Source organism: Macrobrachium rosenbergii, chromosome 49 (assembly GCF_040412425.1).
Source record: "Macrobrachium rosenbergii isolate ZJJX-2024 chromosome 49, ASM4041242v1, whole genome shotgun sequence".
Taxonomy (NCBI): Eukaryota; Metazoa; Arthropoda; class Malacostraca; order Decapoda; family Palaemonidae; genus Macrobrachium; species Macrobrachium rosenbergii.
The window spans coordinates 30883606-30900136 of NC_089789.1; the positions used below are offsets into that span (position 1 = coordinate 30883606).

Consider the following 16531-nt stretch of genomic DNA (forward strand, 5'->3'; position numbering starts at 1 on the left):
TATATATATATAATATATATATAAATATATATATATGTATATTATATATATATATATATATATACATATATATATATATATATATATATATATATATATATATATATATATATATATATATATGTATGTGTATTTATTTATATACATGTGTATATATATATATATATATATATATATATATATATATATATATTTATATATGTGTATATATATAAAAATGGAGCCCATATATATAAAGAATACATAAACATCAATTTAAAAAAATGATGGCTATATATATATATATATATATATATATAAAATCTTGATATATATATATCAGTCCATATATATATATATATATATATATATATATATATATATATATATATATATATATATATATATATATATATACTAAAAATCTATACATATATATATTTGAATGAAATATATATATATATAAGTAGTATATATATATGTATATATACATATATATACACACACACACATACATATATATATATATATATATATATATATATATATATATATATATAGGTGGAGAACTCAGTGTTTCAAGTTTTCCGTGCCATATTTAAATTTCTACCATTACTTTGATGCATTCTGCTGCTTATTATACCTACATTATATATTCTGCGAACTTTTTTCATAACAATGAGCAAAAATAAATCTACGATGCCTCATAATGTTATTTCAGGACCATATCTTTCAATTTGCGATTTTACTCTAGGTATCTGTCTTGTCTAATGAGTATCTTGGATGCCAAATGTAAAATATAGGTTGTTGTTATCCTGTAAAGAATTTGTAGATTACTTAATTTCAAAAAGTTGTATTCTTTTACCTCAACCTGGGGAACTACATGAACAATGTTTTGCTATTGTGAAAACCCTTCTTTTCTAGTTACCAAACATGTTAAATTACTTGCGTATATGTTTTGCTATCATATGTTGTACTCTGTACTTTATGAAGGCAATCAGAATATGAATCTAGGAGGAATTCATCGATGAAATGGAAGAAACGTTCTCCCAGTGGTACAGACCATCGTAGTGTCCCTCAAAATTTCATGGTCATTGTTTGTATTGGGACTGTTCGTTTTGATTTGTAGAAAAAATACCGCCATGATTATTTATGTCTTCATTAATATATTTAATATAATATAGAAATATAGCATGTGAATTACCTTAATATAATTTAAAAATAATAAAATGTAAAAAGAAAGGCTTTAATTACGATCAGACAATTATATTATCAGAACTTCCCCCCGGAAGGTGAACGATGTTGTCGGACCCAAACATCTCTTCGAAATTAGTATTATCTTCTAACTATTTAGGTTTAAAGCTGCTGCACTCAGTTGCATACGATCCATGTAAATTAGTCCTAAAACACAGGATATAAAAACGAAAGAGGAACATAGAGCACAGTCGTAAGAGTCGTACCCAACGTAAGCGTTACCATTGCGAACGATACATCCGTCTGCTGACCCAAGTCGATTAACCTTCGTATATTAGTTTATTTTTTTCATTGTGGGCTTCGTTAATGGAGGGTGTGGAAGGAACATCCATTATTTTAAGCGATCTACAGACTGGAGGGCCTCTGCTTTTGTTCTGTAGTGCAGCTGATCAGCAGCATGAACAAGACCAAGAACAGCTGACTGGGACCCTTGAAGCTGCCAGTGTCAGTGAGAGGTAAGATAAGCTTAGGCTTTTTAGGCTACGTCCCCCCTTTTATGTACTTTGATATTTTTTTCATACCATGTCACTCATGCATCATGGTTTTACTTATATGTAACATTCATTCTTTGAATTTTAAGAGGTTGTAGCTATTGCGAAGCTAACTTTAAAACGTTCACAAGCCTACTAAAATGTAGCCTTGGTGAGTGTACTTCTACTCTTCAAAGCAATCGTTGAACTAAGGGTAACCATTTTACTTTGTATTCATTTACTTATTTTTATGTATCATTTTTATGGTTTTATTCAGCTGTGTTCTCTATGTGAGTCTTAGACGTAATATTATAGACATTCAATTTTAATTGGAATATCATAGTCAGTCTTTTTTATAACTGTAATACCAGGGCCTGTTTTGTATTTTTTTTTTTTTGCTTTGTTTTCATTTCTTAATATGTATGCTTGATAAGAAAAGCCTGCAAAAATATACTGCAAATATACTGTTACTAACACATTTATTTGAGACAACTTGTTAGGGGTTTAGAATTCATGGGTTTAGAATTTATGCCCATGGGCCTGGCACTAAACATGACCTTTATGCAAGTGGAGCTGGTATAAGAATAAAAATTTACTCCTTAGTCTAAGCCCAGGCTTAGGCCTAGTTTGCTAGCAGAACCTAGTATATTGCTTCTTATTTTTAGTCAGATAATTCTTGGGACAAATTTGTAATACAGGTTATGTAGCAGTTCTGAAGAAAATTACTTCACACCTTTGTCTGGGCCAGGTTACAGTATGTAACTCGAAAGTAGGGTCTACCATAAAGATGATACAAAGTTAGCCTGGCTTACTGTATTATTAGGCTCTGTAAGGGTGCATTTGTTCCTGTGGAAATACAAAACCAACGTGAGTTGGAGTGATTGTTGAACTTGGTAACAAGGTCATTAATTGGTGTTTATTGGGTGAGTGAGTCGGGGAGTACCTCTTACCATATGTCACCATTTGCATTTTCCTTGGATGTTGTAAAGAGTAGACATCTTGCTCTGCCATTTCATTTCCTCCTGCCAATGAATGATTGTTGGATGAGTAGAAGATTTATCTCTTTGCTTGCTTTTGTCTTTGTTTTTCATCTTGAGGCATGATCAACACCATTGTGAGGGGCATGGGCATCCTTATGGGCCACTTCATGTCCTCCATAATGGTAGACCCTGTAGGTATTGTTCCTTTTATAGGGGAAAGATATGCACTTGTGCCCTGCAAGGAGTGTGCTGGCTGTTCGTCATAGTGGGAGAAGTGGCAAGTGGAAGAAGAGGGACAAGAAGCCCTTCCCAGCTTCCTCAGAGGTAAATATGCCCTCGATGACACCACCAAATCCTTCTGGCTTCTTTCTCCTTCCTTATTCCATTCCCATCCCCCTGCTTAATAGTGCTACTCCTAGGAGAGATGACACTTGAGTTGACAAGAAGCTTGCCCATGCCCTGTCCTCTGAGAACGAAGCAGCTGCTGACTTAGTTGCTCCCTCAGGAGTCGTATTGCCTTCATCATCATCAGATTATGATGTTTCATGTACAAGTCAGAAGATATATTTCTAGAGTACCTGCAGAAGATTTGGCATACACTTATATCCCTGGTGGCCCATCTTTCACAGCATTCCTAGAGAACCTGGTGGAGGAGAAGGAACTGTCACCTGAGCCTTTTGTTTTGTCTACTGTGTTTGGAGCTGCCCTGGCTTCCTTGTCTGCTGTGTCTGGAGCTGCCTTGGCTTCCTTGTCTGCTGTGTCTGGAGCTGCCCTGGCTTCCTTGTCTGCTGCAAAGGAGGAGTAGTTTCCTGTTGCAGTAGTTCTTGCAGTGGCAGATCTTGTGGTTGGTGCCTCTTCATCTTTGGTTCTAACCTCAACCATCCCTTGAGCTTGGAAGGCCAGCAAGACCTGCAAAAGGAAAGGGAAAAATCATCCTGTTCTTCCTTCTCATCTTCCTCATTGGTTTGTTGCCAAGCTTGTTTTCATCCTCCTCTTCATCCCTGGACCCTCTTCCACTGCATAAGAAGAGAAGGAGAAGGGGAAGTCTAAAGCCTCTCATAAGCCCAGGCGAACTCCTTGCACACTCATCTTTCTTGGAGGAGAGTGGAATGTTAGGTCAGTGGAGCATGATCATCTTACCTTAGGTATAGCTTGTACCACCATGCCTTCCTGCTTAAATGAGAGGTCTGCTCCTTCCTAGTCCTTCTGTGAGCTCTTGAAGGCGCAGGGAGGGACATGTACAACCCATTCATGTTATGTGTATGGCGGTCTCTGACCCATGCGTGCTCTAGCAACACCTTAGGTTTGTCTGAGCCTCTTCAGGGGAGAGCCTGTACACCTTCTCATTTGGCATGTAAGCATAACAGTCACTCGGAGGTGACCTTGGCTTTTTACCTGCTGATGTTTGTCGTCCTATCTTGAACTCGTCGGTACTGCTTTAACCTCACCCTCCAGAGTTTCTGGAGTCTTAGATTTTTGGCATACAGTTACTTGGGTGACAAAATTATTAGTGGTGCTAATATTGCAGTACCTAAAACAGGTGGTAAACCAGGGAGACCAGTGGCTCGATAATGGGACAAGAAATGTATGGAATTGAGAGATGGTTTGTATTCTTTGGGAAGAAGTGAATTTTTTAAAGTGAATTTGTATTTTTCCTAGGTACAGGCAGTCCCTGGGTTACGTCAGGTTCGGGTTACGTCGTTCTGGACTTGTGGCGCTTGCCTTATGGCGCCGTTAATGGTGCTGTAAGTGCTATTTATTCCCGTTATAATTATGATGCTTTGGGTTACGGTGATTTTTGGCTTATGGCGTGCCGCCAGTGATGGAACCCCTGCTGTAAACCGGGGACTGCCTGTACTGTATACAAATCAGAGCCTTTCATCAAAGTGCCCACCTCGACCACCCTGCTATGTCCCTGGGACTGAAGGAAACAGTACTTGGTGATCTTAGGCAATTGTGGGGTATTCCGCCACTCAACCCTCTCACCATAACCACTTGTTAACTACTTGTTAACATGCTCAGTGACCGTTTCCAGGTTATGCTGAAGGATACCTAAATAAAAGGGTGTGGTTTGTATACCTAGGAAAAACACAAATTGTTTAAAAAATTGTTTATATTGAAGCATGTACCATACATCAAAAAAAGCCACTCAGTCTCCCAACAATCTAATGTGCAAAGAAAAGTGTGTCTTGAAAGCTGTAGATGCATGCAGTATATTTCTTTAACTTATTGCTTTCCTTTTTATATAAGGGCAAATCACTAAGTGGTTTCTAATTCAGTTCTGTTTTTTGTATTCCACAGTCTTACTTTCAATTTTATTTCTGTTCATATTATTATCAGGTTTCTTCACCTCTCAATGTATCTCATATCAGGTACTTGTAGTTTTCAAACATTTTGTTCTTTTCCTTCCATATCTTTTGTATGACAAATTAATTTCGTGCCAGGCAGGTGAACTCTTATGTTGTAGTTGATGTATTTATGACTATAATACTGGGTCCTTACCTTTATTTGATCAAGTTAGGTTGGATGAGGTTAGGCTAGGTGCAAGCGATTATCCCCATCCCTTTATAAGATGTTCTCATACTGTCAGCAACAAGACAAGCTGATCCACAAGAATTTATATTCATTCGGAGTAAAAGTGCTCTACTAATGATAATAATTCAGTGCTTCATGATACTAGTAGAGGATGAATTGTGCTTCTGTGATCCTTATATAAATAGATTGACAGAGTAGTAGACTGCATATAATGTGCAGTAGCCTGTTGGTTGTGCTACCATTCTTGTTCAAATTAGCAAATTAACTTATTTAATGGGAGTGTACTGTACCCTTTTATAGGTACTTGGGAAATGTTTTTATCTCTTAAACAGTTATAAACTCTCAAATAAATTTGCATCTTGATTCTTACTATAGCTTTACTTATTTTGGGGTGACTCGTACCTACTGTTAAAGATAGCTTATATCTCTGAGAGGAGGAGGAGGAGAGTGAGGAGGAGGAGGAGGAGGGAGGGGAGGGGAGTGGAGGAGGAGGAGGAGGGGGAGGAGTGTGAGGAGGAGGAGGAGGATTGTGAGGAGGAGGAGGAGGAGGAGGAGCCTTCCCAAGATGGCATTACAGACTTCCTTCTATATCTCCTCTTCTTATCAAAACTCTTCCATTGCACAGACCAACCAACACATTCAGGGCAAGGGTTACTTATGCTGGAAGTGTAAGATCTACACCTGGTACAATGAGAATAAGGGTCTTCCACAAAGGAAGGCAGGAATCGGTAGCAAGGATCACCGTCAACCCTGGGCATTTTCTCTGGGGTTTGGTGGGATTAGAAAGGTCGAGGGCTTGCATACTGATAGAAACACACGAGATACAAAAACACACAGATCATACAAAAAAAGAAAGATAAAATCAGTATCCACAGGCGTATGCAGGCAGGAAGTGGACAACAACTGCCTTTGAGGAGGGGCAACAGCACAACCTCCTACAAAGGCAGCCAGAGAAAAGCTAACGCAATGCTTCCCTTATGCTAGACTGCAGGTTTGTTAGTTATGAAAAATACAAATTTATTTAAAATTTGTCATATTTTATTATGAAAATTTATATTTCATTTTATTTCCAGCGAAGATCCTCTCTGGGTTGTTGGCGACACTATCCAGTTAAGCCTTCATGATGGACAAGCAGATGGCGCTAGCATATTTGGCGAAGCGCACATACTGACTGAAGAAGATGGCACAGATACATTAATACAGAATGTTCAGGTCCTCACAGAAGCTGACGGTGACAAAACCCTGTTGGGAAATGCTCAGGTATTGCAGGACAGCAGTGTGCAGAGTGAACAGCAAGATAGTGAACCTCTGCTTCTTTTAGATGAGACATCACAGCTTATTCCAGTTCCTTCAGACATCCCATCACCTGACCCACCAGTGGTTAGTAGAGGTGTCTCTCTCTCTCTCTCTCTCTCTCTCTCTCTCTCTCTCTCTCTCTCTCTCTCTCTCTCTCTCTCTCTCAACATCTGAAGTGCTGCATATCACATATGTACAGTATACAGTAAACCATTGTTTCACATCCTTTATCATTTGGATTTCAGAGGGCTGTACAGTTAGGGGTCCTGTGTGGGTTCAGAGAACGAGGATATCTTGGTTAAAGCTTTGGGACTGTATGAAACATCCTTAAGGTTGGGACTAGCTGTCTTGACTTGCTCCCATATATTGTCCTTTCTGATAGTGAATGACAATAATAATGAACAATGCCAAAAGAAATCCTATCATTGTACTCATTAAAAATTTGTCCGAAAACAAAGTATAGTCGTAAAGGCCATGTAACAAGAATGCTTAAAACTACTAAATGAAAAATCCTGTAGTGTATTGTATCCTATTTTGTGTCACCTTCACTACCTATGGCAAATAGCACTCATTTTTTGTATGTAGTACTTTTGTAAGCAAAGAACAGAGTACTAATGTCATATCTCAGTATGTAGTCTGTTGGTTGTTTAATTTGGCTAAGAAATAAACCAAATACTTAATCTAATCAAGCAAGAGATGAGAGAAAGATATTAATAGCTGGATGAATGTAAGAAAGGGAAAGGTTCCCACTTTTAACTCATTAAAAGCGTTGGGCAGTTAATGCTACCAGGCTTGCAGTTGGTAATCAGCCTCTCATAACCATGGTTTTCTTGTTTTTGCTTAGTTCTAATTCTTGCCTGCATTTTCTATAATTCTTTTTGCTACTGTATAATGTCTATAGGGAAAAACGTTTTGTGCGATAAGTAGCAGTGCTTAGTCAGCTTGAGGTTATTGACTCATTAAGAGCACTAGTTTGGTTTTTTATTTCATTAGGTATTGACATAAAAAAAACTTTTGTTTTCTTTAAATCTTCAGCTGCAGCCCCTTGTGGATAGAGTTAGCAGACTATAAACCCAAGAAGGCTTTAAAGGGAAATCAGCGTAAAGAGAGAGACAAGTTATAGGAAAAGATGATAAATAAATGAACATAAGGGAATAGAAAATAAGACCAATATACCTTAATTCAGGAGATATCGGTAGAAAGTAGGAATGAAAGTGTTCCTCAAAGTTTTGAAGGTCAGAAGATTCACAGCTGCATTATTGATAGCACTTCTTAGTTGTAGCCTAAATATAACTCCTAGCAAACTGAGTAGTTTTATTATTAAACTTAATATTCAAGAATAACACATTGCAGCAGCAGCCTGCAAAATAGCTTAGTCAGGTAAAGATGAGTGCAGAGGATATTTGCTGCTGTTGTACATTTGATGCAGCAGACATGATGAACTCACTGTGTGTCCATGTCCCAAGTCAACATGAAGGGTTGGCCAGAAAAATAAACTTGACTGATGACATAGCTCTATCCATGAGTTTGAGATGAGTCAGAACTCGGAGATCACACTGGAGAACAGTACTCCAAACAAGGAAGAAGAAAAGTTACAACATTACAACACTTGGATATAATAGCTTCATCATAAAATGTTTGAAAACATTTCTGCAGGATACCAACTTTTTGAGAAACATGAAGCAGTTTTAAATATATGCTTTCCAAACGTCAGTTTTCTATCAAAAGTTACACCTAAAATCTTCAAAGAGTCACTGACATTCAAATCTGTACCATTTAGATGTAAGTCATGATGCAAAGGCAAAATATTTTGCATTGACTATTTGTCACGCATCGAGTTTCAAAAGGGAGGCATTACTAAAGTGTGTTTGCAGCATCCGTGTGGCCCCTAGCACCCACATTTTAGCCTTTTACTTTACCTTTTGTAGAGCTTCCTTTTTTCAGTCTTAACATTCCACCTCTTAGTGCAGCTGTGTGGCTTTCTTCCAGTTTTACCTTTAGATACATGTACTTCATCTCCTTTATTTTCTGGATCTCTGTATCTTGCTGTCCAACCACTATAACTCCCTTTTTCACTATATTAAGTGCTGAATGACCAAAGTGCCCCAGTGCTTGGCTTGACAGCCTATATTCCAGTAATGAAATCTGTCATGATCCAGTCTGCGTAGAGAACTGTAATACAGTATACATTATGGTTCGTTTCCCACTATTTCCTGCTGACTCCTGATATGTATCGTGAAGATTTATTCTCAAGTCAAGAAAGTCATTTATTGTTTAATTTTATATATACAGTAGTTTCATTGTAATATCATAGTTCTGTGTAGTAATACAAATTGCACCAGACTACTGCATAATCTTACTGTCTTTCACACTTTCAGTTTTTTTGATTTCTAAATCTTATTGAGCCTGTCCATTGTTTGATTGGCTTATTTGAATCTATTTATTTCCGATAACATGATTGGATTTGATGTTTTAGAATTTAAAGGATAACATGACTGGATTTAATGATTTAGAATTTAAAGGATAAAAAGCTTGTTCAGAATTAAACAATTATTCCTTATCCCACAGATTCAGTCTTCCAAAAATTACCAGCCTGATCTGCTGATTAAAAACACTGCTTGTGAGTTGAAGAAAGTTAACTATGCTGCAGAATATGTGTCTGTGCCTGTTCAGCAGGAGTCACATACATCTGTGCCTGTCAGACTGAAGTTGTCTGCTTGCTCCAAGTCGTCTATTGATGAAGATGATCCTTGTGAAGAGTCGTTTGTGGGGCCTTCTCTTCGCTGGCCAACGCAGCCAAGGAGCTACAGAGGGGCAAAGCAAAGAGAAGGAGCTGCTGCCAGGAAAAATTTTAGAAAGGTAATTGTTTCCTCGGGAATACAAGTCATTGCCTCATACGTATGAGTATTCATCAGCACGAGAGGAATCAATCACTGAAACTTTGTAAGAAGGTAGTTAACTGCTGGTGGGTGAGTGGGTGGATAAAACTCCCCTCTCCACAGGGAAATGAAGTTGAAAATTTTATCTTCGTTATGCTTATGGTGTTTGTGTATTTATGGTGTTTGTGGTTTTTTTCAAAATGGATTTGAACAAAGAAATGAACTATGAAATGTGTGAAGGATGTATGTAGGTATGTGGATGTTGGGTTACTTTATGTCCTTGTTGTTAGTATAGCCAGTTTTGTTGTGTATCAGTAACATAACCTGTTTCCTTAAATTTCTGAATCCACCAGGCTATGCAGTTCTTGTGTAGTGCTTCCTTATTATACTTGGTTGTAAACCTTTTAACAGTGACAGTACAATTTAGCTCAGACAACCAAAGAATGCAGCTTACTTTCTCTTCTAGTGAAGCCATGAGTCAACGGCAGTTCTGGAAAAGAAGTCATTTTTAAGTTTCAGAAATTTTGATAAATATTTGATAAAACAAATAATAAACAAAACTTCAGGATAACAAAAAACTGGACATATCAAGCTTTTGTATTCTTTTTACAAATTAATTCTATCATGTATAGTTATGAAGCCACAAGTATTTTAAACTGCACCATGACTTTATGGACACCCTGTATTTTTGTATCTAGTGAACTAACGTTTTAATACATTAGCTTCGAATTATTATGACCATTATTAAGGTTTAGTCAAAGTCAGTCAAGAATTGTAGTATTTAAAGGACATAATCAGTGTTACACTGTCACATTTGCATTTGTTTTGTAGATGTATTGCTTTTATTTAGGAATTCCTTCCCTTTTTATATACTGTATATAGTGGCATTTATATTAAGAATTTTACTTCATGGCATTAGTATGTATGTACTGTGTGTGTTATTCATTATACAGTATAACTAAGAACTGCAGACCTTTTAAGTTGAAAATTTGTTCATTATTACAGATCTTAAAATCAATTTTACTCCTTTTCTCAAGAACTGCAGACTCATAAAATTCTATAAAGACAATTGAAAATTTGTTCTTCTCGTATGGGAAAGAAACAAAACATTTGTATGGACATGTAGTAACGTACAGTAATTGACCTGATCTATACAGGGCATATCTGAAAACTAACTGTTAATAAGGCCTTTGAATAAAATAATCTTCATATAAATGAGCATATCATTGTTAAACAAAAACTTGGCAATAGTTTGATTACAGATTCATTCTTACAAGAGAAACTATAGTACATATGTGCACTATACTAGCTCAGCCAGGTTGCTGTGCAGTGAGTTTCATTAGATTGACTTAAAAGGTTGCATTTTGGTATGAAGTGTTGTCTCTTAACTAAGCAAACAAATATATGCTTATTGTCCAAGTGAGTGGAAAGAAGGAACAGAATGGGGCACAATGGGTCAGTCACCCTGTAACTCAAGTCATTTGGGGAACCAAGTTTGCTCCACATGCATAACTTTTGAGAACAGAAGTCTTCATTCTCATAATAAAGTATACTAAATCCATAAATGTAGCATAATAAATGGATACATAACGACTGTACTTAATTGCTTAATGAGTAAACTGTGCCACTTGAAAGTTTTTCACATACTACTACTGTACACAGGAAATGGTTATTTTAATGGAAGAAAAATAATTATTACTGTATAAATAAGAAATGTGGACTGAAAAATCACTAAAATCATGTATCAAGAACCAAAAATTTCAATTACTATAAAACAAAAGAAAAAGAAACTTAATTTCATTTAGGTACAAAATAGAATTAAGGAAAGGTTTGGGATGTAGGCACAGGGTTTAAAGTAAATTTAGTATAGACTTAGCTTTTCTCTTGTGGTAAATGTTAGCTATTACCATAGCATCCAGGAAGAGTAAGATGTCTTAACAATCATAGCTTTTGTAATTGCTTAATAGTAGCCAAATGTCAGGAATGATATGCATTTGCTTTGTAAACCATAAGGTAGTTAATCTATAACATTCCTCTGATGTTTCAGATATCTGAGTGCATTGACAAAGTTGGAAAGCAGATATGCTTGAAGTCATGTTCCTTTTATATTACTGCATGTGGAGTACAGCATTACTATATCTCAAAGAGTTACTTTATTGTTTATTTATACTTCAGGTGCCCCAGAGGATTGACCCTGATGGAGAAACCAGTGGTGTCAATGTTGTTTATTTAAACTTAAGGTCCCCCGGAGGATTGACACTGATGGAGAAACCAATGGTGTAAATATTGTTTATTTATACTTATTATTGTTATTTATACTTAAGGTGCCCCAGAGGATTGACACTGATGGAGAAACCAGTGGTATGGGGTCGTCAGTAGATGAGCCAGTGGAGTCCTCAACAGAATCTGCTTCGGAAGCTCCTGCTCTGACACCACCTTTTGTACCACCACGGGGCTCTGCTTCACGATGTCCATCAGCTTCTCCCACTGCTATAAAGGTGAGTCTTGTTTGCAGTTAATACTATCTCAGCTTTACTGAAGTTGACTTACCACTTGAGATAATTTGATCAAAGATATATTTAAGATAATTTGATCAAGAATTTATTTTGATGCAGTTGTCTAATGTTAAGCCTCAGGTTAAGTTGCTCTCGGGCCACCTTTTTCATATTTTTTTTACCATATAGATAAATTATCATAATCGATGGCATATAAAACCCCTTCTATATAAAAAGAAAGGCTTAAAATGCACAATAAGATCTTTTATGCCAAGTTGAGGCATTTGGTTAGAAGTCACTCCATTAGCACCTGATCCGTCTTTTTTTTTTTTAATGGAAAGCAAGTGTCACAGAGTAGCTAAAGAAGGGTGAAATCAAACTTGAGTGATACAGCTGATTTAATTGGGATCCAATAAAATCAGTCGTCTGAAAGTGACAAGGGCCCAGGAATCAAAAGGAAAGAGTTGGATAGTATCATTGGGGTAGTGTTGCAGGGATCTCTTTTGAATGTCCAGTCTGACGCTAGAAAAAGTAGAAGAGGCATGTGAATGAAAAGGTACGTTCAAGCTACTCATCCCAAAAGATGATGGAACTAAAATTGTACAGAAGAATGGTTGTCAATATCTCAAAGATTTCTGTCTCTTTTATTCCACAAACAGGTTATATGATAGTTTAAATTTTAAATTTTTTATTGTCTCATGGATTGCTATCTTAGTTTCATGCAGTGGTGTTTGTTTGTAATCAGACTTAATAAGAAGACTTATGTTTTCCAAATTTTTTTACAGAATATCATTACTGTATACAGTTATATAAGTTATTTATTTCTTAATGCTTTTCCTGATAAGTTACTGTTTTTCAGTGTTGTGGATAACAGCATTACTGTATACAGTTATATTTTTTATTTACTTCTTAATGCTCTTCCTGATAAGTTAGTGTTTTTCAGGTTCATATTTTCATTGTAGGGGGCAAGAAAAGCAGCACTGTATATAGTACGTGGCTCATGTACTTTTCTGTATAAGGTAGATTGTTTTTTTTTAACCACCCAGTAAATTGCTGTAGACTTAAATACAGCAAGATATTCATGAATTGTAAATGATGTGGCATTCACAAACAGAAACGTAGGGGTGGATGGCCTAAGGGAAGGAAGAGGAAACCAGAAGTTCCAGGACCAGGAGCAAAACCACCGAAGGCCCCATTGACAGCATATGTCCTGTTTCTCAATGAACGGAGAAAATACTACAAAGAAATGTTACCTGATCTTAGTTTTGGAGCTGTAAGTATGTTCTTGCAATTTTTATTATTATTGTGCAATGTTTTGTAGATGAGAGGCCACAAGTTTGCAAAGTTTTTGAGTATGTTCACCAATGAGAAAATACTGATGAGAGAATATATATCTCTCTCTCTCTCTCTCTCTCTCTCTCTCTCTCTCTCTCTCTCTCTCTCTCTCTCTCATATATATATATATATATATATATATATATATATATATATATATATATATATATATATATATATATATATATATATATATATTCAGTATTCATTTTTTTATAGACCTGTATACAGTATACTGCACAATTCAGTTTTCATTTTGTGCACCATACTGTACAGTGTATTCAGTGTTTTTTTTATAAGCATTCTATAGTGTGTTGTTTGTTGTTTCTAAGCATATTTAGTGTATATGGTTATGTGGTATTGACAAGATGGTGTAGTAAGGGTATGAAGTTGCCATTTTACATCTGTAGAGTGTTTTTCATCATGTCCATTAGTTTCCATTATCCATCAGAGCCTTGACTGCATTAATCTGGATACAGAAAAATTAATGTAACTATTTATGCATAAGTTAAGGTATCTCTTACAAATAATTGAAAGTTGTGTAATTGATTTTAATCCTAGGTTACGAAGCTCCTTGGAGCTGAGTGGTCATCTATGACTGCAGAGCAAAAAGCAGCATTCATTTCAAGGTCAGAGCAAGAGAAACGCCGGTATCGTAATGAACTTCAGGCTTACAGGCAGTCCCATGATTACCAACTTCTATTAAGAAAGAAACGCATGAAGAGTAAGTATGCTTTAGTGCAGTGCTATTTTGGATTGAGTAAATCAAATTTAAAAGATATGAGCTGTGGCTGACTGTATACTTAATTGAACTTTTGTAAAGCTGAATATTTTTTATATTTATTATTTTTGTTCGGAATGCATGACAACCTTGTGGAGAGGATGAGTATATATTTTGCTTTTTACTATACAGTATTTTGGTCTTCTCTGTAAATTTTGATCTTCTCTGTAATATGCAATGTGTTCTATAAACAGACCATTTGCATAGTATTTCTTAAGAATACTGTATATTGTTGTAAATTTCTGGTGTTGCTTACTGGCAAACCATTTGTAGAATTTGGAGTTAGATCAATAACTTTTGATTTATGAGGATTTGTTTTAGGATGTCATATTTTGAATATGCACAGTGCTTGTGTTATGTACCCTAAGTAACTTTCCTAGGTACTGTTTTTATAGATCGTGTCAATCACATTTTCTTAAAAATTTTTTTTTTCATAGATCTTGTCAAGTGCAGAAGAAATGAATGGAATATAAAGAAAGTCTCAGTCTTTCACAATAACTTATTGAGTCACCATGTTAGAATGATCCTTTTCAAGGTTCCCCATCTAGGAAAACAACTAGCATTTGTCACAGCTCAAGGTTATGTCATGAAGTTCTGTGTAATAATGTATTGGGCTAAGACTACTTTCACTTGAATAGATTTCCTTAGAAAAACAAAGAGGTAATTTTAAAGATTGCTGCTTACCCAGAGAAGCTGGCTGATGGTTGTAAATAATTTTCTGTGTGAGTAGTTGAAAATTGTGGTTTAAAATGCTGTAATAAGATATAGGTATTGAGCTGTATACTATAATGAAGTTAAAAGATTTAGGACTTTTATGTTATTGTCATGAATATATACTAATCAAATTCTCAAACTTGGGATTTGATAGTGTATTCACATAAATTAGATACTCTACAACCTTTAAACCATAGAGTTTGTTATTAATATTGAAAGAAGCTTTTGTCATTTGTTTCAGTGCAGCATTGTTCTATGTTATTTTTTCACAAAAAACCAAATACAGTACTGTATCTGCAATTGTATACATTTGTGTGTGGTGATTTTCATCAGAAATACACCCAAATCCTGCTAAGAAAGCAGCAGTAACCAGGTCAGTGTTTATAGTTAAGTGAATTCATGTGTCTGGGATCCTTTGTTGTACAGTAAACGGCTCTTCAGTTCTTTTGTCTTTGCTGTATTCGGTGAATTGCCTTATTTCATTTAATTCACTATCATTTAATAATAATCACTCAGTTTTGTCATCAGATAAAGGAAATTGAAAAGTTTACATGTGATTTTCCCAGGTGATTTTTTTTGACCAAGTAAGGTGATAGTAACCACTGCAACCACTGAATTGTAAGTGCTTTCACCCTTTTTTTTTTCCAACTAGAGTTAGCTTCATGTCTTTGTATATTGTATACTATATTTGGTATGCCTCCTAGTCTATTCTCTGCTTCATTGATCTCCCTCCTAAATTGCAATTCAGGATACTGTATATTTCCACAAATCATTTATCGTAAGTCTTTAGTGCCCTCCTCCCATCTCCTCACCTTTGGAGATGGAGGCTATCACAGAGGAATGACACCTTTTTTTCTTGGCCAGTGAAGCATGGGCTGTTAATGTGCATTAGGACTTTTCTATTGTCGATGTTGTCAAGTTAGTGTGACCTGGAAATATTATCAAGTTAGTGTGACCTGGAAATATTATCAAGTTAGTGTGACTTGGAACCATGAGCAAGGTTTTTTTTGGTTAATATAGAAAATATTTTCTAATGTAAAAACACTATATTTAGCATTAGCCACTATCTCCTTTCCCCCGTAGGGTGTTAGTGCCGTCAGTGCACCTCATGCGGTGCAACGTTGGCATTACTTAAGGGTCTTTGCAGTGTCCCTTCAGGCCCTAGCTGCAATTGCTTTCATTCCTTTTACTGTACCTCCGTTCATATTCTCTTTCTTCCATCTTACTGTCCACCCTCTCTTACCAATTGATTCATAGTGCAACTGCGAGGTTTTCCTCCTGTTACACCTTTCAAACCTTTTACTGTCAATTTCTGTTTCAGTGCTGAATGGCCTCAGTTGCCCCAGTGCTTGGCATGTATGCCTAAAATCTATAGAAATCAAATCAAAACTACTGTACTTCCTTTCGTCATGCTTGGCAAAGCCAAGTTGACCCCCAGTCTTTTATGTATTTCCACTTGGGCCTGCATTGCTTTTCCCATCTTATTGCATTGTTTGTACTTTATGCCTCATTTTGTGCTTATTGTTGTTTATGTTGAGTGAGATAGATATCATTTCTTTTAAGCAACAAAAGCAACTTTGGTTCCTACAGAAATATAAATTTTTGCCTTTCTTATAGTAGTTTTACCTCAGTGCAAGCTGAGGAATACTCATACACAAAAGGTAAATGTTTGTATAGCTAGGAAAAATACAAATGAAAAAATTTATTTTCTTTTAAACAAAACTACATTTTTCAATAAAATTTTTATCTTTTTTTCAAACAAAAATACATTTTTCAGTACAAACCCATTAATCACCAGATATCTTATTTTTTG

General features: G+C 35.8%; 1 protein-coding gene across 1 annotated transcript in view; it reads left to right on the top strand.

The window, feature by feature from the left end:
- The first annotated feature begins 1265 nt into the window (after nt 1-1265).
- Nucleotides 1266-16531, top strand: part of LOC136832237 (uncharacterized) — a 28611-nt gene continuing 13345 nt past the window's right edge. Inside the window, exons 1-6 of the mRNA XM_067093089.1 lie at nt 1266-1688; nt 6292-6598; nt 9083-9373; nt 11718-11891; nt 13003-13161; nt 13785-13947. Coding sequence (XP_066949190.1) covers nt 1540-1688; nt 6292-6598; nt 9083-9373; nt 11718-11891; nt 13003-13161; nt 13785-13947 — 1243 coding nt within the window. The 5' untranslated portion in view covers nt 1266-1539. The remainder of the gene's footprint in view (nt 1689-6291; nt 6599-9082; nt 9374-11717; nt 11892-13002; nt 13162-13784; nt 13948-16531) is intronic.